The following is a 22869-nucleotide window of genomic DNA, read 5'->3' on the forward strand; positions in this document are numbered from 1 at the left end:
ACAGAAATAAAAATTCTCCACATTAAGATTAAAAAAAGATAGGGAAATGGTTCACAGCCTGCTCACCATTTGGTCCGACAGATAAAACAGAACAAGAAATCCGAGGAGCTGAGGAGATTTCACATGTTGCAGACCAAAGTGATACATAATTATGTGCACGCAAAAACTCACGTGTGCCCCCCTCCACCACCCTGCTGCAGCCCTACGGGCTTTAATTACTTCTTATTTAATTGAGCAAGTCTGAAACACAACAGAACGTTGCCAAAGCGAGAGGGAATGACCCTCAGCTATGAGTCACAAGCCACCAAGGACAGAATCACACAACAAATTTGCAGTTTCACTTCTGCATGCGAGTCGTTTCCCTCTGTTCCTCCCCTGTAACACAAGGCTCTGCTCGGCCCCAGGGCCATGTGGAGCAGGATCTTGTTACAGCAGCTTCTATCAGGAATATAAAGTTCTTCTGCCTGCAGCACACAGAGCTCCCAAACAGAGAAACCAGTTGGTATGAGCCCGGGTTAGAAAATATTCAACATGTGCTTAATATTTTTCTATTTCTATTTATATTTAAATTTCATATTAGTATTTATATTTTGCAGTTTATATTAAATTATATTTAAATATTTCTATATTTAGCTTTAAACCTTTGCTTAATACTCTTCTACTTAGATTTTAATTTCAGATTCGTGTTTATATTTCATATTTTACTTACATTAAAATTTATATTTAAATGTTTTATGTATTTATATTTAAACCCTTGCTTAGCATTTTTGATGTGATGCACAGGGGTGAGCCCCATTCCCAGGCACTGGCCCTGCTGTTATCTGGAGGTGCAGAATTCCAATCCCAGCCTCCTTGCTGCTAGCACTTCTGGTCCAGCTCTGTCACTACCACAACATGATAAATGGATGAAAGATTTCTATTTTCTCTTGATCTTTTCTGAAGAAAGCTCCCCCACCTCTGCCAGTCTGCAGCACCTTCCCTGGAGCAGCTCCATCAGTACCTGGTTGTGTCATGGTCTGATGATGGGAAACATCACTAATAACAAGTAAAAAACCCAACAAAACAGACCCAAAAAAGAACCTCCAAACCAAAAAAAAAAAAAAAGAACCACATGGCAGCACAATAACTTGGAAACTTTTATTAGTGTTGTTAAACCAAATTAACAAACAGTTACAGATGGGGAGCATTTCTTTACAAAAAACAGGAGCGAAGAGGCAAACGTGGCACACCCAGATGTACAAAACCAGCTAAAATCCCTGTGTGTGTTAGACAGGGAACAGGACAATCCTCCCTCCTGCATGTGAACAGAATTTATCACGTGTGAAGTCATATTTATCACATATGAAGTTGCTGTGCCTATCAATATCTTAATCCAAAACTCAATTATGTCCATTTTTTTTATCCATCCCACCAAAAACGTGGTTGAATTAAACAACAGGTATCTTCATGACACTACCCACATTTTCTCATATTCTTGTCTAATGCTGGCAGGGAACATATTGCTGCACTTGCAATCTCTGGAGAACACTGCTTTTTTCCTCATTAGCTTTTTGCACAGCAATTAATCCCTTTAATCAGTCAAATCAGTTCAACACTAGATCACAAAAGCACTAAGTAAAGAGAAAACAAGAAATTACCTTGTTAAATTTAATGAGCAAGGAAAAACACACACTACATGGGCTGTAACAGCGCTCCACACTCCAGCATGGAAAAATTCCAGTGCCTGAAGCAGCACCAGCAGCCCACAGAATTCCAATCATTTTGTTTGCAACACCAAAAACTGCATAATGTAACAAAATTATTGTGCTTATGAAAATGGGCACGTGCAGGAGAAAAAAACACCAGATAGCAGGTTCACAAGGATGTGATATTGAGAAAACACTTCAGTTCTGCAATATTGGTACTGCTTGTGATATTGATATTGATACTGCAGTGATGGCATAAAACCAGTACAAACAGTATTATAACATAGAACATCAGATTTTCTTCTGTACTTGCTGCTGCAGTTAAAAGAAGTCTGGGCTTTACAATTGTTTATGTGGCAAAAAAACCCCACAATTCAGAGGCCGTACAAACAGCAGTAAGCAGATGATAGGTTACAACTTATTCATTATCCATTTTAATCACAGAGAGAGCTCTCATCCAAAACAATTATCCTGTAGGGGGGAAAAAACAAGAAGAAAAAAAAAAAAGGTTACACAGTTGTTTTTTTTTTTCTTATATCAAACTAGAGGTTGAAGGGAATGGTGCCTCTCTCACCTGGAAAACAGGAATGTATCTCATGCAGCCAGAGAACAGACAAATTCCTACCAAAAACCCAGTTTAACTCACAGAGAGTCTCACCTGAAGGGCGAAGCTGAAGACAGCTGCTGCTGCTGCAGGTGGGATGTCTGATCTTTGGGGTGTTTGTCTAAAAAAACACATGTAAGTTGAGCTCAGAACCAAGAGGAACATGCACAACCACAACAGTTCAAAGTCAGCACACAGCAGCACACCAATTAAGTGCTACAGATCTCTCTGCTTTGCCCATGAAGTCACATTTAGTAACCAGAGCCCAACCCCAGCTCTGCTGCTCCTGGGGCATCACACAGGACCCTCCCAGGGATCAGAAATCAATCCTGTTTCCCAAACCTGAAGCCCAATCCCTGCCAGCCCAGGTCTAGGGGCCTGACAGAAAACAGGGGCGTATCTGCTAATGCTGTGCAAACAATGAGCACAATGATGTTCCCCTTGGATGTTACTTCTACATTTAAAAAAACTACCATCGACATTTCCAAAAGTAACCAGTGATTTGGGACAAACTCTGGGTGCATCCAGCAGCTTTTCAGACAAAGAGCACCTGCTGAAGTCCCTGCACAGCTTTCTGGCGCTCTGCCTCCAGCCCCAGCTCCTCTTTCCTCTACTCCATTCTTCCTTCCAGCATCTTCTGGATCCTGCAGGCTTGCAGCCCTTGAATGACAGAGTTTTGTGCATGATCCTAATTTTTCCTCACTTTTTCTTTTTTTTGGTTTCAGACAGGATGCAACAGAGCACTAAACCAGAAGCCTCTGGATATACCACATGCCTCTTTGTTTTTATCCTGATCTATAATGTGCATTTGCCCTCCCCAACCCCCCAAAAAATTGGTTTTCCCATCCAAAACTGCAGATGTGCTTTAGCTTTACATCCACACACAGACTCCAATGATTCTTTATACAACAGCATGAAGTAAATGTACTCTGACTACAGGTGTAGATGGGCTTTGGATCAACGTGGAAGCACAGGAATTGCTCTGCCCTGTTGGCAGGATCCTCCTGGTTATTGTGACATTTGCCTTCCGTGTGCAATTAAAAAAAATAAAAATTCCTGATGCCAAACACAAGAATGTCTCATGTTCCTCAGTGAGACAGAGGTGAGGAATGACTTCTGACCACTCACTCACTGGCATTTACTGGAGTTGTTCAGAGTTACTGGGCTCTGATCTTTAGTTATAAGAGGACAAAAGTTATTTGGGCTATGAATCTTTTCTCTAAAATGATGTATATAAAACTTCTGCCACTTTCTTCATTTCCTAATATACTGACATGAAAACATAACCATTTTCCCAAACTCTTCTTTGCAAAGAGTTGTCGTGATGCTGTTCTCTTAATGTACATTTTCTCCATCTCAAAAAAAAAATCCCCCATTCTGTCAAATTATCTCTGATTTCTGTGAACACTAAGCACTGCCTTCCAAACCAATTGAAGTATTTGCTTTCCACCTACGGGAAATTATATTAACAAAACATTCTTTTCCCTCTCAGTTTAGCACAAAGAGTTCACATTGATGTCTCCAGGGAAGTTCCCTGACACGTTTCTGTCTAAGGACTGACAACCCATCTTCTGAAAAGTCCTGCATTAGATCCATACCCACAACACAAAATAAATTTGTGAACACAATACAAATTATCTGCTAACCCAAGAGTGTGTCCCCGAGGTTGTTCTTGGACCTCCTCATCTCCAGGAACTGCATGGAGCATTCTTTCTAAAATATCATCAAGAGTAGAGTGAGCCCTGTTAAATAAAAGATTTAAAAAATTATGGTGATAAGTAAAATACTACAAATTTCAAAATAAACCAGTCATAATTACCAGGGTATTTGAAGTTTGCTTCTGTAAGCATTGAATCTTGTTAAAATATGCTGAAACCATAATTCTAAATATTTGTAACTCAAATACAAACATGTTTTATCAGCCTTTTTCCATACCTTTCTGTGTCCTCTGCTAGAGTGAATGACTCCTTAGTCCATGAACTCTGATTTTGCTTCTCCTTTCTCTCAGATTCTTCTTCTGACTCTCTGCTTTCCATTCTAATTCGATTGGGAACTACCCACATAAACAGAAAGATTTTAATATCAAAGGCATGTAGGGAGATAACAAAGGAATTAAAATGTGGGTTTATTTACTGCACTTGGGTAAGCTTCCAGTTGTCCACTTCTCAATTACTCTTCCCTCAGTCTCCTGATTTTCCACCAGTTAAGCAAATTCACATTATCCACAGCCAAAGGTGGCCAGCAGCAAGGCCTAGATAAATATTTCACTCTAACACGTTTTCAGATTCACAGGACTGAACATTTCCCTTCATACTAAAATGAAAAATGCATGGGGAAAATCAATCTTTAATCTCTCCCCCTTACAATCCCAGATATGGGAGAGAAATCAAAGGAAAACCTGTGGATGTTTGCTTTGTTACCCTACTTAGCAAAACCCAGAGATATCCCCCCCCGGACTTATCGGCAAGTTCTGTTCCCTCCAGCCTGGGAATAAATTCAGCACCTTCTGCTGTGCTATGATAAGCAGGAAGCAGGAGGCTGTCACAAAAAATGGAGTCTGAAATAGCTGTGCTTTATGCAAATACAACAAAACCCACAGTGAGTGAACAACTGCTGCAGTCCTCACCACCTAAAAACAAGATACTCCCCTGAATAAAGCCAAGGGAGCTTCTGTCCTTCAGGAAAAGATCTAACAGAGCTGGAGGATAACACAAACAAGTGCCAACATCATTCTCAAGTGACTCTGCTATTTAGCTTTTTACAGACTTAACTCATGTTCTGCCTTTTTTTTTTTTTTTTTTTTGTCTTTTTTTTTTTTTCTTTTTCACTGCTGTTCACTTTGTGACTCACTGGGGAAGCAAAGGCACAGCCTATAAACATTTTGGTTTCCTGCTCCTCTGACAGGACGTGTAAAAATGATTCCCACTTAGTACCATTTGCAGTTGCAGAAGCACAAAGATTCACCACTTTGGTGTCTTTGCAACAGAACAGGAAACACAATATTCATGGGGAAGCTATTTTCTTACACTGTGAGATCAGAGGGATTATTTCATGATGGAGAATTAGGAACATTAGCAGCTAATGCGTTCACTGGCCACATTTTTAACTGAATCACCCTCCCAGAATGGAAACTTCAGCTCTGTTTGACATCACCTGCCCACCACCTTCACTTTTGTGGGTTTTGGCACCTGTGTTTGAACTACAGTGGCATAATAAAAGTAAGAAATTAATTCCCACAGTTAGACCTGCAAACCTCCCACACCAGATCCCAGTGAACTTCAGAGGGAACACACCAGAAAAGGCAGCAAACACTGGTGGAGGGGGTACTAAGCTAAAAATTGCAGTGTATTGTACAGCTGAACATACAGTGACAAGTATTCAGAGTCATTTTACAGCAATGCAAAGGGAATTTTCTATTTTTAATCCCTACATTAGGACTATTATCAACTAACCATTCATTTGCACTCCACAGTCCTGCAGTCCCACCTCTTTCATGTCTGGAGTGATGGAATCTTGCTGCTTTAAGAGTTCTGTTAAAAACAGCACATTCCTTACTGATCTGGGTGCTGTAACTTGGCTGTATCCACTCCAAAGTACCATATCATTTATCCATCCAACCCTTCATGAAAACCCTTACAGGATCTACAATTAGTTCATACAGTAATCCTAAAAATTTCCCCTGACCATCATTTATTCACTTGATGCCAATCTCCACTTCGTTTTGGTGAACAGGGAAATAAGATCAGGATGTGCCTGGGTGTCTCATTCCTAAAGCAGCTATGGATATTTAATTATGCCAGTGTCTGGTGTTAATTTAGGCAGAGTTTATCACTGAACAAGGAAAGCAAACTCTTCTCTAACACCCTCCCAGCGAAAACAATGCAGAGTTTTCACACCCTCTGTCTGAAGATGCATGTGAATACAAAAAGAAATGTAAATCACTGAGATTAAGCTCTGCACAAGGACCTGAGGGGTGCAGCTGCCTCCTAATGGAGAACACACATTGCTCCAGGACAACTTTGAAAAATTCAGTGTACACAAAATTCATCTCCACGTTAAACTACATCTGCACTGGCTGTGCTGGCTGCTGTCAGCAGCAACCAACCCACCAAGTGAAAAGCAGAAGCTTCAAGGACTGCCAGTTGTTTCAAGCTGTTGATGCCCAACTTCCTAATCATTGACTGCAACTCATCTGGAAGCTCTCGTGTATTTTGGGTAGTGAATGGTTTGGGAGAAGTCCTGATTGAACACAGCTGGGAAGCCTCACACCTCACACAGTTCTGGGTGAAGTGCCTCTTACCAATCTCATCCAGCAGCTCTTGGACTGGTGGAGGCAGCTCATCAATGGAGGGTTGAGATGCCTCAGAGAGTGCTGAGATGGAGGGGAAAAAAAATCTAGTTAATTAGCAGTGATTAATCCTTAATAACTGTGACATGGGCTTACATTTTGATAGCATCTTGCTCACATACTTCATTTAACGCCCTGCACGAGCCTGGCTCATTCACATTTTATCAAATATCCTGAAATAATTTCATAATGGAAAAACCATTGAGAGCCAGACTTGCACGTCCAGTTCTCAATCCTGTGTCAGAAATCTGAGGCCAGTAATATTTACACTTCAAACACAGGTTGATTAGAGGTCAGAGTTCTTAGTCTGCAGGTGCAAACACAAAATCCATAACCTAAGTAGCACTAGCAGTACACAGTTATTTATCTGTGTACAAAAGCTATTTATCTCTATAAAACAAGATGCTCAGAAGGAAAAAAGAAAGAAAAAGGGTGTGGGGGGGAAAGAAATAAAGAAATAAACTGCAAAAATTTCTTTCAAATCTGATGGCCAGGAGGAAAAAAAAAAAGAAGGAAAAAAAGGGGAAAAAAAAAGAAACAAACTGCAAAATTTCCTTTCCAGTGTGTTTCTTTGTTTATTGATCAATTTATTTGGGTTGGGATAAAAGACTTACCAGGTGCCTGCCTGGTGTTCCTCAAGGATGGAACAACTGGTGGCAACCCATCCTGTGTAAGACCAAACAGAATGAAACACAAGAAGGTAAATTGGTAAACTGCTGATCTTCAATCCTCCCCTTTAACATATTAAACCCAAAATGAGGTAGAGCCTTCAGTTAAAGCCTTGGCTGAACATTAAATTTTAAAATAAGGTTTTCAATCAGTTCAGAATATCAAAACAGAGGAAGGTAAGCCATCCAGGTTAGCCAGATGTGCCAAAAATTTTGGTTAGGCTGCTGTGTACTCATCTTTTAGCTGGTCATACATGATCTTTATCCATTTCAACACTCTGAATGGACAACTGGATGGGAATTCTCTGAAAGGACAGTTCCAGCACCTCTTCAGTGCTGGAATCTTTAATTATTAAAGCCAGACACACCTATTCACCAGAGAGCCCCCCCCAAAAAAATCAAGGATTTGTAACCACCATAGGCAAGTCCTCAAAATGGAAACAGGGGCTTCATGCTCTTAATTCTAGAATAAGATTTTAGGCAAGGAAGTGACACAATGAGGGATCTCTGCAGAGCCAGGCAGGGCAGCTCTGCACTGGGAATGGGTTTAATGAATTCCAACCCTGCCACAGGAGCAGAACACCCAGACCCAGCCTGTGTCAGGTCAGTCAGGCAATGAACAGACACTGCTGCTCTGGCTGAACAAACTCCAATTTAATCTTTAAATGACAAACCCCATCAGTGAATAATAATAAGAAAGGTGTAAAGGCAAGTATTTTATATCAAACTGTCAGGGAAGGCAGTTAAGATAATGCTGTGGCTCAAGAACACCTTCAGTTCCAAACAGATTACTGGAAATCACTCCAGTGACCCTGGAAACTGTCAGCTCCAAACTGATTTTCTGATACAACAGAGCTGATGACATTATGTCAAAAAGGACATTATGTCCAAAAAGGACAAACTTAACCCCCTCAGACAAGGGCTAATTTACTTTCTCCCACCAAGTTCTGAGGGCTCTTCACTTCCACATGAAGACATTCATGCTCATGTGTTTATTTTCATTCAAGTTTATTCCCAATTTCCCTGTCAAAGGCCTGTGGTTCCCAAACCCCTGGTGAATGCAGGGGGGTTCAGGTTGTTGCCCCACCCAGAAGAACAACTGATGAACTCCCTCCCTGCCCAACCAAAACTCACCTTTTCAACCCAACCACTCTGCAGGTATTTACCACCCTGGTGTTCCAGATTACCAGATCCAAAAAGACTGGGAAATGGCAATTCTTTACAGCCAGGGAAGGGCCACTCTGACAGTGGTCAACATTTACATACAATTAAGTGCAAGAGGAAGCCAACTCTTTGTACCATCAGTGGCAACACTGCTTTGAATTCAATTCATTTCTGCCATTATATCAATACATCCAGGATTCCAAAATCCTCACAAAGACCTACAAGTATTTCTGCACTTCTCTTCTGGCATTTATTTCTAGGGAAAGTATTTTTAAAAATGTTTTAAAGCATGGCTGGCATAAACTACAGTTTCTGACTTACAGGCTCTTTCAGTTCAAACTGGCAAACTCTTGAAGCAGCCCCTGGAATTTCCATGCTCCTTTCCCCTTCATAGGCTGTAGTGAATGTCTTGAACATTGTGGAGGAGGCCTCTTGAGAACCACACAGGGAAAAATCTGATGCTAATTCATGGCAGTGTTTGTATTTCTCAAAGGCTAATGGAACTTTTTCTTCTAGAATTAAAAAAAAAAAAAAAAAAAAAGCAAAGCTGGAAAATTATTTTTGGAATTTTTTTCATCTTTATTAATTTCAAGAGAAGCAGAAAAAAAGCCAAAAGAACAGGCACCTGCACAAGAAACTCTAAAAAACCAGTGTCCATAAATGACCTCTAAATAGAAGACCAACTGAAGTTCCACCTCAGACCTTACTTATGCAAAACTCTGCCAACTGAGAAATTCCAACTCCTGTATTACACCAAATTAATGAAGTAGAAAGCAAATGATACATCACTTGAACACCTGAGTTCAACAAACACTGAGATCACTTTATCAACACTCTAAACACCCTGAGTGCTTATTTACATTGTCTTTAAAAAGCTAAAATCCACTTCAATTTTAAATATCTTAAAAAAAGTCTGATTTATGAAGGCTGCCATTACCTACTAAGCAATCACCTTTCAGAGACCTTTCAGACAGTGCTTTTTTCACCTGCAAATTTAGTTCCATGTCAGAGATGCCCTTTGTCAGTGAGATTTCAAACAACATTTCTTGTGGTTACTCATTCCCAGCCTGACATTCCTGCACTGGCACCGTGTGAATGGAGCCTCCAGGACTCACCCTGATGGAAAGGTGAAGTAATTCCCTGGGAATCCTCCCCTCCCTGCATTACCTGAGCCGAGGGGGGTGCTGACACTGGTCGGTGCATGACACAGTCTGGGCGTTTTACACTCCACATCCCTCTGGAAGTTCTCCTGCTCACAGGGGATACTGGACAAATCCTGAATATCTGCCACTGATCTGAATTATTGAAAGATGTTCTGACAGTTAGAATAGCCGCTTCCTGCATCTGTGAATCACCAGCTTCTGCTATTTTCAGGCTCTTTAAATTTTAATTTCGGTCGGTCTTATCTAGTTCACCAGAGGGAAGAGAGATATTCCCTTCGAAAACTTCCCAGAGAATTCTTGGAAGGCTCAAGATCACCATCTTCAATAATGTTGCAGAGACAGAAAAGGTTAATTATTTGCTCTCCCTTCCTTTACAGGATTTCTTAAATAACCCTCCTATAAAAGCAATCTCAGGAAACAGCCTCCAGAAAGGGCAAGAACTTCAAAAGGGAACCACAAAGCAAAAAACTCTCCAAAGCCCAGGGAAAACCTCAAGGGTTAACAAAAATTAACAGTCCATTAAATAAGACTAACTGTAGGTTTAAGGAGCCTTTAAAAGAATTACTCAGATAAACTGAAACTGCTGAAGATGCACAAGGCAGTGATACACACCCAGGTTACAAAAAATGTAATCCCAGGACTGGGAATTATATTAAGCAAACCAACATTTTGTGCAGAAACACCCTGGATTACATCGTCCTCAGAAGGCCATGAAAGGACAGATCTACTGGTACCAAATCAGGAATTTCATGCAAATCTCCATTATCTGTAAAAATAAACTCACTTTATTAGTTGAGTCACAAACACATCCTGCAAAATTTTTTTCCTGAAAATTGTGGGACTATTTTTGTGATGAAATTTATTTGGCTCCACGGTAACAATTTGCTCTTTAAAGTGATTCTGTTTCCTCTGTGCCATATGGAGAGAAGAAACGAGGAATCCTAACACTTGAATGTGAAGATTAACACCCAGTTAATTACTTATGAATATGAAAATATTTCAAACTAAGGACAACTGTCTGTGATAGCTCTTTTATACCAATCTCACAACTTATCACGAGAAAATACTCTTTCAGTGCTCTGGAGAGTTTTCTTTCTCTCAGCTTTGGTTTGTCTCATCTCCCTGTTTTGCACCAACACAGAACTTTCACAGTGATAATGATCTACTTGCTGAAATTTTGGTATAATATGGTCTTACACATCTTTTTCTTGGCATCCTTCCTGAGGCTCCCACAGCATCGCTTCTCGTGCTGCATCAACACTGAAACGAGGGAAGAAAGGTCTTATTCACTCTCTGAAAGTTATGAAAATGGAAGCATTTAGTCTCTTCTCTCTCAAAAAATTTAAAGAACTGCCTTCTCTCTGAGGCAGACTGTGGCTCACAGAAACTTTTTGCTTAAAACCTTAGAAATATGGAGAATGGTAGGAGACAAATGTCATTTTAAACAGATGATGGATTTGTATTCAGTAAGGAGGAAATTTCTAATTGACACACACGGCTTCAAAGCAAAACTGAAAGTTAAATAAAAATCCATGAATACAAATCATCAGGTTGTTTTATCATCCTCTGATCTGTTTTGTAAGGTGTTCTCTCAAACTGTGACAAGGCCATTCAAGGTCAGAGGGGATTAGTCAGATGGTCAGGGAGGAACAGCCCTCTCTGCCCTGCTGGCAAAAGCTCAGTTCCAAAGTGAAGGGAGCAACCAAAACTTTTACCTTCAAGCCAAGTCATTCCCACACTTTCTGCCTGCCTTTGAGACAGGTAACTCAGTTTTTCAAGTGAAGAGGAGACAGAGAGAAAAGCTCTCACTCCCACACCAAGAGTGCGAGCAGCTCCAGCTCTCCAGTAACACAAGGAAAGCTGAGCTACAGGGAGCACTGGAGCTTTTAAAAAGCCTCAAAGCCACTGCTCAAAGACTTTCCCTTAAAAATCCTTGCCCTGAACATCCCCCCTTGCAGCACGAGGTGACTCTGGCCAACTTCTCTGTGTGACAGTAAAACATAACATTTACAAAACGCTGGACATAAAAACCTCCTGTTTGACAGATGAGCCTGCAAGTCTCCAGGCACGGGCTGATGTTACCTGCAGGCAAGATCCAGTGAGCAAACTTCCATCAGACTGCTCCCACAGGAGCAGGGAGGGGAAAAGGCACGATCTTCATGCCACTTGAGCTCCGAAACCAAAGCACAACAAAATTAAAACAGATGACTGAAGCCTTAATTTGAATTAGCTTTGCTCTGTTAAAAGGAATCGTGATATGAACATGACTTTATTTTTCCTATTTTAGCTCCCTCATTAAGCAGAAAAACCCACCAAACACTGTAAAAGACAAAACCCCCTGAGACTTGTGAAGTCCTTTTCTTGGCAAGGAACTGAGATATGTAGATAATCATTAAAAACCACCACTGGCATCTTATTTGAATATTAGATATATAAGCAGAATTAATGAAGAGAGCACACTTTATCATCCAATTTATGCTTGAAGGAACAATGAAAATGAGTCTCTCTACCTGACTACAGGCATTTGGCTCAGTCGACTCACTCCCAGCTTGTTACTGCCACACTTCTGTGTTCCTGTGCTGCAGAACAGCCTTTTTCCTCCTGAATACAAATAACAAATGTTCCCCGTTATTGGGTTTTGCAAGTACAAAAGAAAACAACAAAACTCATTGAACAGGAAATTGCAACTTTATTAAATTTTTTTCGGTTCTTGTGACCTTTGTTGTTATCAAGAGACAAATGTGTTTTAAAGATGCATTTTCATAAACATACCCCAGCTGCCAGACAGTCACTGAAGCACTGGGGAATATCACAACATTTACAAGTTTGAGCTAAAGGAGACAACAGACCAGAGAAACAATGATGATTCTTCCATTATTCTGCACACGCACTATCAGCTCTTACAGTCTTTAAGCCCAAGATCCTCCTGGCAATAAGAATATTAATGTGTAAATACAACTTCAATTCAGTTTCCAACGCCACAGCAAGTTGCATAAAAAGATTAAATGTAGCCTCGGGGTAAAAAACAAAAAAAAAAAGGTTCCAAACAACTTTTGGTTTGGCTTTTTAACTGAAGCACAGCAAGTACAAGAACATGGCATTCAAGAACATTTCAGGCACTGCAATGCCCAAACCTCACCTTCCAAAGTTCTCAATGTCCTGAACTCTCACTAAAATAACAAGGAGTAAGAGACCAAGTGACCCCAAAGGATCAAGCTCCAGCCTTTTGACAGGAGTGCTGCTGGCAAAAGTGTAAGTGCAACAAGACTCTGTGTCCTGACTCAGAAATGCTTCAAAACAAAGAGCACATTTACCTGAAGTCTGAACACTTGATTTTGCATCTTTAGGCAGTTTCTGTAAAAATCCTGCACAAGCATCTTCTGATTTGCCCTCAGTATCCGAGGTCTGAAAGGGGGAAAAAAAGGAAATTAATTCAATTTCTGACAGGGAAGATGCAAAGGGCAGGAGAACCTTCATGGGATGATGTTCCCAAGAATCAGAATGGAGAGACAAACAAGAGCTCATCAAAAACCAGCCAAGATTGGATTTAATAGTCTCTACAGAATTTAGAATCTTCAAGAAATTAAGGAAGACTGTTTTAAGACTATTGAATACCATCATTGATAGAGCTGTGAAGGAAAGGCTGAGATTATCAACTACCAAAAATTTTTCTCAATTACATAGCAAATAAATTAATAAAACATACTCCTGCTGTTTTGGGAGTCTGGGTGTTTGTGGGGTTTTAATTGTTTGGGGATTTAGAGCTTTTGGGGGGGGCAGGGTATGTGTTTTAAAGAAACAGGGTTAGAATTTTCTTAGTCTTATCTATATCTTTATTTGCAGATACTATTTCAAAAGAAAAGAACAAAAAATAAAAATCATTCTCCCATTTTCCACAGCTCTCTCCAAACCAAATGGGAGCACAATTACACATGTTGAGTAACTTAGGTCCAAAGTCTTTTCTGTTATTTTTACCTCTAGTTCTGAACTTCCCTCAGGAGGAAGGAAATAATCAGGAGTGAAGAATTCTTCAGACACATCAGGAGGTGAACTAAGGGAACAATGCAATTCCCTTGAATGTCCCTGTGAAAGACATCATCACCTGAGATGCTTTCCCCACTCTATTAATAAAGAAATCACATTTCACTCAATAAACAACAGAGCAAACTGAAATTCCACAGACTTTGCTCACTCTGAGTTTCATCCTGCATTACATTATCTGTTCCTTACATTACCTTGATGGTTTGTAGAACCAAACAACAACAACAAAAAAAGGGGGATTGTTACTCAGATCAGCAGCCAGGCTGAACTGTTCCACAGACAACTAACTGCACCTGGATTCCTTGGATTTCTGTACATACCCTAGAGAGATTCTCAACTTGTTGAGGAAGGACTGAGTTCTTATGAATGGCTATTCCAGACTCTGCTTGTTCATCCTGTGATGGCAACTGGCACCTCCTCCCTAGGATGTCAGAATGGAACAAAATTATTAGGCAAAAAATAACATGGGGTGATCTGAGCCACTGATGGAATATCAATGAGAGCAGACAGTAACACTAATTGTCTGTCAGGAACATGGAGAAACGATGACATTTAAATGCTCCCCTCATTAATCCAGGCAGGGGAACCTTTCCTTGTTCCTTTATCCATAAGTATTACAAAAGCACTACCCACTAAGCTGCTACAGAAAAAGCATCTCTGTGCTCAGACTGAAAGAAATTAAGTGTGAAAACACTGGTGGAGCTGTAAACTTTGGGTCTCCCATGCTGCTACCTGACAGTAATCAATGGTGATGAAGGGTCTCCAAGCTCACTGGGTGTTACCTCCCCCTATTAACACCTAATACTCATCTTATTCTATTCTTTCTGTTCATCAAAGACTGAGTGATTGACCTGCTTGGGGGGCAAGACTGCAAGATAACACTGACAATTCTTGTCACAAAATCACAGAAGCTGAGAACTGACTGGAGATGGAGACAAAAAGAGAAGAAAGGTTTTCTTTGCTCCTCAACCTCACCTGCAGAACTTCTGAGTGCAGACTCCAGATCACTCTCCTCAGATTCAGTTCTCTCCTCCCTGCCAGGATTCCAAGGCACAACATCATCACCTGGCTGCCACACACATCTTTGCTGGGCTTGTCTTTTTTGGGCTCTAGCAGTGACGTGCTGGAAGGGTTCCTTTGCACTCTCTGCTTCACTCTCAGATGTCCCTTCACTGGCTGGACAGGGACAGCTGAGCTCCAGCTCTCCTGAGGCCACTCTTCTGGCCATTCGCTTCACTTCAGCTACAACACAAAATGAACAAAGCTCTCAGTCCACACACCAGAACCTGGACCTTCAAAGCATTCCCTGTGCTTCACTGTGCCTGCAGACTTGGAAATGCTCAGGTTATACCTTGTAAACGCCTTTGTCATGGAAAGAGTTAAACATTCCCTTCCATTTTAAGGGAAGCTTTAAAACCTGCAGGAATTGATATGGACAAGTCTTTACGTGAACAGCTTTGGTTAGTTTGATTCTCTATTATCCATGCCCGTGCTGCCATCCACTGGCCACTGCCATCCTGCCCTTCCTAAATCCATACACTGTCCAAAACAAGGCTAGAAATTCCTTCAGCTACAGAAATCAAACCATCTTAATGTGGTTGTGATTATTTTATGCCCGGAATGTGCAAGACACAGGATCCCACTCACTTGGTTTTCATCCAAGAACAATCCAAAAGATCTTCAGCAATTAAGGCAAACAGACCTTTCTTCATTAAGAAACGAAGTGTTAAAGTTTTAATGCACTGCAGTAAGACTTGATATTAATGCTGATTTAACAGTGATTTACTTACTCCTCCAGTCTGGTTGCATCATCCTCCTCTCCTCAGTTATTTTTTCGCTGTAGAATTCAGATCTTGGCTTTGAATAGCTCCTGCAATAAATCGTTATGAAATGCACAAGCTCTGCTAATGTACAAGTGTATTGTGTTAAGTATTCCCCAGCCAGTAAAAGACTAGAAGTTGTTTTAACATTAATTAGAACACGTGTGCTCTCAGCCTTTTAACAACCCAGCAGATCCAGCAGATTGAGCTGTCAGAAGCTTAGAAAGCACAGACAGTTATTTAGGTCTATTACAGATTAACCAGACAAGCTGTACATTAAACTCTAGATCTCAAAAGCTGTCACTGCCTTCAGATGATGCAGTTCTATAAACACTCAGACAATGAATCATGTGGAGATGTGTTTTATTCCAGTGATCAGTGGACAACTTCAGCCTTGGGTAACAACCACCCTGCCACCAACCTAATCCTAACCCTAACCTGACCCTCTGACCACAGGAATATTTCTGTTCTAACCAACTGTGTCCTTTACCAACAGGTCTTATTGATCCAAATGGGTCATGAATCGATTTTAGAACTGCAAGTTTTCCTGACTGATTTGACCCAAACACTGAAGGAGGTATCTATCCCCATCTTTCCAACCTTCCAGGTAAGGTACCTTAACTTTCACGAGTTTTGCCAGGTGCTTTTAACATGTGATTTCCACTCAAACTCAGAAATACAAAGAGATGGCATTAAAAGTATTTCTACTGGGAACTGAATGAGGCTGTGCCCAGAAAGGAGAACCACCCTTCCCAGTAACTCACCAGATTGCTCTTCTCAGGCACTGGTAGTTTTGGGCCACTGACCTCCCTCACAGAGGCATCTGAAATCTTTTCACCAGCCCTCTTAAACTGCCCTGTCACAGCAGCTCCCCCTCAGCTCTGCAGCTGCCAGTGACTCACAGCAGGGTCCTCACTGTGCTTCTGGCTTATTGAAGAACATTTAATGCCAGCCTTGATCCTCGTGTGTCTCCCTCTGACAGGGGCTCTCTCAAGAGGAATCTGTCAGAATTAACTCTTCTACGAACACCATCAAAACTCACCATCTCCATTCTTCACTTCTTGCTGCAGGATGTGAATCAGCTCCTCTCTGACCCTGCAAGTTCAACTTTTTTTGGCATCTTGCAGATCCACGTGGGAGTAAATGCTGAAATGAGTCCAACAAGCCATGATTCAGCACACACTGGGCATTCTGGCAATTACTAGTTGAGCTGTCTGTGAGATACACTAAGAACCAGACCGTGCAAACTTGACTTCCTGGGTTATATTTTAGCTGCACTGCTCAGGAGAGAGGATGACAAGCCCAGGCCTCAGCCTAGCAAATACCCTGCCCAGGATTTACAGCAGGGTTCATATGTAGGCAGGTAGACTATCAAAACATGTGGTTTCCAGGGGGATGAGGGGACCTAAATGACTCAAGATTATTCCCACAGCAGATCTGTACATGAATTTCTCTCTTTCTCTTTGGGCTACTTGCACTTAATACCAAAAATGATCCAGAAGCCCTTACTAATGACAGTTCAGACCTCAATGCAAACAAGTCTTTCTCCACTTGGCCTTTTCCCTGACCAATCTCCATTTTACTACAGGATTTTATACTGGGCTAGTATTTTGCTGGGAGGAGTGGGGAGAAAGAGGAAACAATACTGTTGCACTGACTGTTTTCATTCCTATATATAATGCACATGGTATGTGCATATATTTTAAAAGACAGTTCATCCCTCCCCTTGGACACCACCCATCCCAACATCTCTTTACCTGCTAAGGAACACAGAAGCTATAAACACAGCCATGCTGCTCAACATTTTACATTTTACCTCGTGGTTTAGGTTCATTTGATCATCCAGGCTTTTCCTCACGCTGCAGCCGAGATCACGATGGTTGTTTTCAATTTCACTCTTCCTCTTCTCATTTTTAACTGCCTGTGTTTCCCTGGCTGTCTTTGAAACAGCCTGGAAATTGTCTTCCCCCAACGCTCCTTGTGCCTGACACGTCATGGGGGGTGGAATACAGTCACTGGATGGTGGACCCACAGCTTTGGGTAAAAATGTGTTCACTCCACAAAAAGGGTGATTGGTGTTCTGGGAAGCACCATCAGACCTGTTACAGTGTCCTTCTTGAAAACTCTGCTTAGAAAGCTGACTCATTCTGAGTTTTTGGAGCAGCTTCTTTTGCTTTCCAATGGCCTTTAATCTGTCCAGGTTCTCCTCTGTCCTGCACAGGGAATCTGCTGCCTGCTGCAACATGCTCTGAATAATCTTTATATTAAGGACACACTTGCTGATGTGCTGCTCATTTGGGGAAGGACTGTTCCCTCTTCTCCCAGCATCTCCTCTCCCCTGTGCCAGGTCAGAGGCCTCACTCACCTCCTCCTCCTCCTCTGCAGTGAACTCACTGCCCGACTCCGAGGAGTCACTGTCCTCCTCATCCTCACAGGATGCTCCAGAGGACACACACAGGACTCCCAGGGGACTCTTATCTTCTTCCTTCTGCTGCCTTTCTGCATCCTTTAGAGTTTGATCTAACCCAGATCCCCCTTCCAGGAAGTCTTGGTGAATTTCTGGGTAAGTGGCAAAGATTTCATTGATTTCAAAGCTACACAGACTTTCATCCACGTCGCTCTCACTGGGGGTCGTCTGGACTTCAGAAGCCACATCAGGACTTTTGTCCTGTGCAACTGGCTGCACACTGGTTGATGCCTCTTGGACCACCAAAGCCCTGTTCACCTCACGAAAAACAGGGTCTCTTGGGGCAGGAGAGCCATCTGAAAAATTTGATTTTAAGCATTAAGCCATTTCTCCAGAAGTCCATCAAACACGCTGCTTTTGCACATCTGGGAGGTAATTTTAGAGATTACATGAGCAGCATGTAACACCTCTGCTGAAAACTGTGCCTGAACAATAAATATTAACCAGGCTCAGAGTCTTGAGTCTACATTAACAATTAGAGTGGTAGCTAAAATTCAAAGCCAACTTCTTTCTACTCTCAAACTATGTCACCAAACCTGTAAGTGCTCCCATTTTAATTATTTATGTTAGATTGTTATGGACTGAGGAACACACTAAGTGAAGGACACATCACATCTTGCTACAAGGAACTCACCAGCCGTGGCTGTCTCTTTTTCCTTGAATTCCACTGTTCTCCTCTGGCAGCTAAAAGCTGATGCCCAACAGATGTTCACATCTGCAAAAACAGCAGGTCTTCGTGCTTTTGATATGTCATCAGCATGACCACTCTGAGACTTAACCAAGTCCTGCAACACAAAAAAAAAGGAATAAAATACAACTATATTTGACAGCTCATTCTCTTCTAAGGTGGTTTCCCTCCAAGATCAGATACTCAGTGCTGGATTGCCTCCCACCCAGACTGAAGCACAACAACTTGAATCTGAATGCACACAAAACCGAAAGATCACAATCCTGGAAGACACCTTTAAGTCATTTTTCAGTATATACTGAATATCCTGAAGCTTCATGGAGCGGTTCCTCTGTTTAGGTTCAAGTCCTGACTTGACAACATCATAATAGAGCATAGGCAGCCTGACATCTGCTTCCAACTGCTCCCCTGAAATCATGAGCTGCTTAATAACTGAGTCTTCAAAACCTTTCCAGGGGGGGCTCTCTGCAAGACACAAGTACAGACTTTATGTCACCAGCTGTAAATCAATGTTAATTAAAAGAAAAAAAGCAGCATTATTGCCTTCCCATCCCCTAATTTACAGCTGCTGTCATGAACCAAATGAGCATCTCCTCCCCATCTTATTCCAACACTGGAGGCTTTAAAGGGAGCTGACAGCAATCTCTAAAGGACAGTGACACTGCAAACAACTGCTCTGGATTCCTCATTACCAACCAGCTAATAGAGGAATTTATTTTTAGGGTAATTGTTTATCCCATTTCACTGTCAAAGTAGTTACAGTGAATACAAAACATACATTACTTGTAATAACAGCAACAATCTCTAAGTTATTGTAGTGATCAAAGACATGAAAGCTGCCCAAGCTCATTCTGGACACTGCAAAGAGTTAACTGAGTATCATGAAGAAGAAAAATAAACAGCAGGAAACCACACAAAATTGTGTTTCTCTAATACCAACGTCAATCTCACCCTTAAGCTACACAACTTTAAGCTTTCTGATTACATTTCACAGAAGTTTCCAGTAATCTTTGTTATTGTCACTAACATTTGGGTTTGGGTTTTCTTTTTTTTTTTTTGCCTGGTTTGTTTTTCAAGTTAACTCTGGATGAGCCCTCAGAGCCCAGAGCTGTGGATTTACCTGTCAAGGCCTCCTGCAGCACTGCACAGAAGCTGTAAACATCTGACTTGACTGTGACAATTCTCTCAAGGGCAACTTCAGGAGAGCACCACCTGTACAGCTGGACTGGGACAGGAATTCGGGTCAGATCACTGTGCTCTCCACTGTCTTTGCTGTATAAAGGGGAAAAAAAGTCATGAATTGGGACACACAGCACGTTCACACTCAACTACAAGGTGTATCTTTAGGAATTAAACACCTGAGTGTGTGACAGCTTTTAGCTTAAATACCCCAACATGCAAATGCAGTATTTCCACTCCAGTAAATGTCTTTTGGCAAAGACCTTCTGGGGAAAGCAACAAATTTGCACTCAAAAAGAATGAAGGAAAAGCTCAGCATTTCCCAACAGGAGCTTTACAAACAACCCTTTAGCTCTGGCCATGGATAAAAATGCAAGAAGGTGCCACCTACCCTGCCAGCATTTATTTTTCAATGTACAGGTGTGCCTAGAAGAGAACTTCAGTAATAATTAACAGAGGAAAGGAACCATGTCCCTCACAAAAGAAACACTCTTTGTATCACTGGTGGCACTTAATTACCACCAGTCCAAGGAGGTGTTGAATCTTGGGTGGTCTCAGGTAAACTCCTGTTTGCCCATTTAACAGCGGCACCCAGGGAAGTTCTTTTACCTCTGTATCATGTACTCCAAGTTGCAGAGCTTTGCCTCCCCAGCAGAGACAATCTGGATGGCATAGGAGGAGAGGGAACGGTGGATGAAGCCCCGGGAGTGCAGGAAGCGCAGGGCGTCGATGACCTGCAGCAGCACGTGCAGGATGGTCTCTGTCTGCAGCACTGGGAACTCTGTACGCTGGAAAAAAACACCCCAGAGCCACCAAATTCACACTGCAGGGCTTTAAAGCTCGAGCCAGGGGAGATCATCACAGTGCAGAAGGCAGCAAACAAAGCCAACTGAAATACACTGTGCTGAAAAGGCAGATGAATTGCTCTCGTTTGTTCTCAATACCAAACCAAACAGCAACACCTTAAATAATTAAGAATGGAAAATATATTGGCTGTGCCAAAATTCTGAAGCAGAATGAGCTCTTATAATCCCTCGCCTGGGACTGCAATGTCTTCCAAGTAATTTAGATGTCTGCACTCAAACAGTAAAAAGAAATAAAATAACTCAACTGCAAAAAAAAAAAAAAAAAGGAGAAAAACATCAAATGATAAAGATAAAACACAGATCAGTGATTAAAAAAAAATAAGAACCACAACAGAAACTCAAGATACACGACTGAGGATTTTGTCTTCTTTTTCTCTGAGTGAAGATGTTGGATGTAGTTACTAAACTTAATTAATTACTGTTTAAAACCCAAGCATTCCAGTTACCCTTTCATGCAGGATGCTGTACAGGGAGCCAAAGTGAACCCTTTCATACACTAAACGGGTTTTCTCCAGGTCACTGGACAGACAAACAGACATGAGCTGGAGCAAGTGAGGATGGCGGAGTTTGCTGCAAAGGGAGAGGGGAAAAAAAAATTTGTAAGGCAAATCTGAGATTGAAAGAAGAAATAAAAAAACACCCAGAAGGACGGGAGTTATCAATATAACACGAATGCTTTTCACTTTTCACTGAAATATATGATTTTAAAAGAACAGATTTTAGGAGTGGGAAGAGACGGGAAGAGAGAACTGTGGTTTTTTTAACTGGAAAGCAAGTGCAAGCCCAGCCTGCCAGTCCTCCCGAGGTGAATCCCATCCCTCCCATCCCTGGGGACACCCAAACCCCAGGAGGAACATCCTTCCCCACCTGCTGTGCTCCTGCTCTGCCAGGAGGAGGTCGGCCAAGCGCAGCTTCCAGCTGTGCTGAGGGGGCTGCAAGCTCAGTTCCTTCACTGTCACTCTGCTGCCTCCCCACACGAGGCTACAAGGAGGAGGAGAGGAATTTCCACCAGGTGCTCCCTGCAGTATTTTTTTACAGTTATGCAATTTTTTTACAAGGAATTTTGTAATTCTGAACTGCTCTGGTGCTGCCTCCTGCTGTTATTAATATTGAGTATCCTGGCTATTGCATCTACTCTTTCAAACTAGCAATAAACACACCCTGCTAAGGCTGATTTTCACTGTCCAAAAACACCTTTCCATGACCCCAGGTAAAGAATAAGGGCACTCCAAAACCCCTTTCACTAAAGGCCATCAGCCCACTGTGACACAAGTGAGAGCTTTGAGATTAAATCACCAATTTGTCAGCTCTCTGGGTGCCTCTGACACACAACTATTTGCTTAATATACAATAATTAACACACAACACCAGAGACAGAACTACTTGCTCAACACACAATAATTAACACACAATGCCAAAGATTTTTTTAAAAAGGCTCAGTCTGCCCTTGCAGCTCTCCTTTCACCACGGGTTTGAGCAACTGGGCTGCCAACCTGCATATCAGGAGGCCTGGACTAATATTTATAAGGGCTAAATGCTGAACAACACAATCTGTGCAACCCCAATCATATTTCCCACCACAAAGGAATCAACACTGAAACACTGCAATCAGTGATTAGCCATAATTGGGTTAAAATTGCCTGTAGGTTGCACTTGTTCTTTCAGACACCAAGGGAGTCTGATGTTAATCAGTGAATGCAGAAAACAAGTTGCAAGCAATGAAACAGTGAATAAATATAGAATGGACATGGAAAACTATCCAAACAAAGCACTGGCACAACCACCTGCTGTGCAATAGTAAGAGAGGGGCTAAAATCCCTCTGATCCCACTTACTTGGTCATGATCATGAACGGCCCAACGTGGTAAGAAAATGCTGGTTCATCATCTGCCTGAACCACTTCTTTTTCCCCAATAATTGGGAGAGATGCCAAGTAGCCCAGGTGCCCGTTGCCTGCAAGATAGAACTGGAACAGGGCATAACCAAAGGGATGTGCAACAGTTCCCCAAACCCATCACATCTGCCCCGAGCTCATTAACAACATCAGTGCAGTCACTGCACCAGGAGCCTCAGCCCAAGCACCAGCACAAAAAGTTGAGGTTTCAGTGTTCAAAAACTTAACTTCCTAGAGAAGCTGAAACAGGGAAAAGCAGAATCAGTCACTGGGAACTCCCAGA

The 22869-nt window shown here is 41.7% G+C and overlaps 1 protein-coding gene across 6 annotated transcripts in view; it reads right to left on the reverse strand.

Moving 5' to 3' along the window:
• Positions 1–1123: 1123 nt before the first annotated feature.
• TEX14 (testis expressed 14, intercellular bridge forming factor) overlaps positions 1124–22869 on the reverse strand; it is a 29495-nt gene continuing 7749 nt past the window's right edge. For 2 of the 6 annotated variants that reach the window (XM_064677979.1, XM_064677978.1), the window contains 26 exons: positions 22528–22658; positions 21561–21674; positions 21140–21263; positions 20437–20615; positions 19769–19920; positions 18923–19113; positions 18595–18745; positions 17310–18256; positions 16536–16639; positions 15464–15543; positions 14649–14915; positions 13994–14094; positions 13608–13715; positions 12947–13037; positions 12143–12233; positions 10830–10892; positions 9637–9764; positions 8791–8981; positions 7252–7303; positions 6590–6661; positions 5742–5819; positions 4225–4342; positions 3936–4031; positions 2840–2949; positions 2344–2410; positions 1124–2156 (listed from right to left, as the gene is read on the reverse strand). In XM_064677979.1, coding sequence (XP_064534049.1) covers positions 2120–2156; positions 2344–2410; positions 2840–2949; positions 3936–4031; positions 4225–4342; positions 5742–5819; positions 6590–6661; positions 7252–7303; positions 8791–8981; positions 9637–9764; positions 10830–10892; positions 12143–12233; positions 12947–13037; positions 13608–13715; positions 13994–14094; positions 14649–14915; positions 15464–15543; positions 16536–16639; positions 17310–18256; positions 18595–18745; positions 18923–19113; positions 19769–19920; positions 20437–20615; positions 21140–21263; positions 21561–21674; positions 22528–22658 — 3843 coding nt within the window. In that variant the 3' untranslated portion in view covers positions 1124–2119. Of the gene's footprint in view, positions 2157–2343; positions 2411–2839; positions 2950–3935; positions 4032–4224; positions 4343–5741; positions 5820–6589; positions 6662–7251; positions 7304–8790; positions 8982–9636; positions 9765–10829; positions 10893–12142; positions 12234–12946; positions 13038–13607; positions 13716–13993; positions 14095–14648; positions 14916–15463; positions 15544–16535; positions 16640–17309; positions 18257–18594; positions 18746–18922; positions 19114–19768; positions 19921–20436; positions 20616–21139; positions 21264–21560; positions 21675–22527; positions 22659–22869 lie in introns of those variants that run through there. The other 4 variants (XM_064677981.1, XM_064677980.1, XM_064677982.1 and 1 more) reach the window with 4 other exon arrangements.

The sequence above is a fragment of the Pseudopipra pipra genome, chromosome 21 (assembly GCF_036250125.1).
Source record: "Pseudopipra pipra isolate bDixPip1 chromosome 21, bDixPip1.hap1, whole genome shotgun sequence".
Taxonomy (NCBI): Eukaryota; Metazoa; Chordata; class Aves; order Passeriformes; family Pipridae; genus Pseudopipra; species Pseudopipra pipra.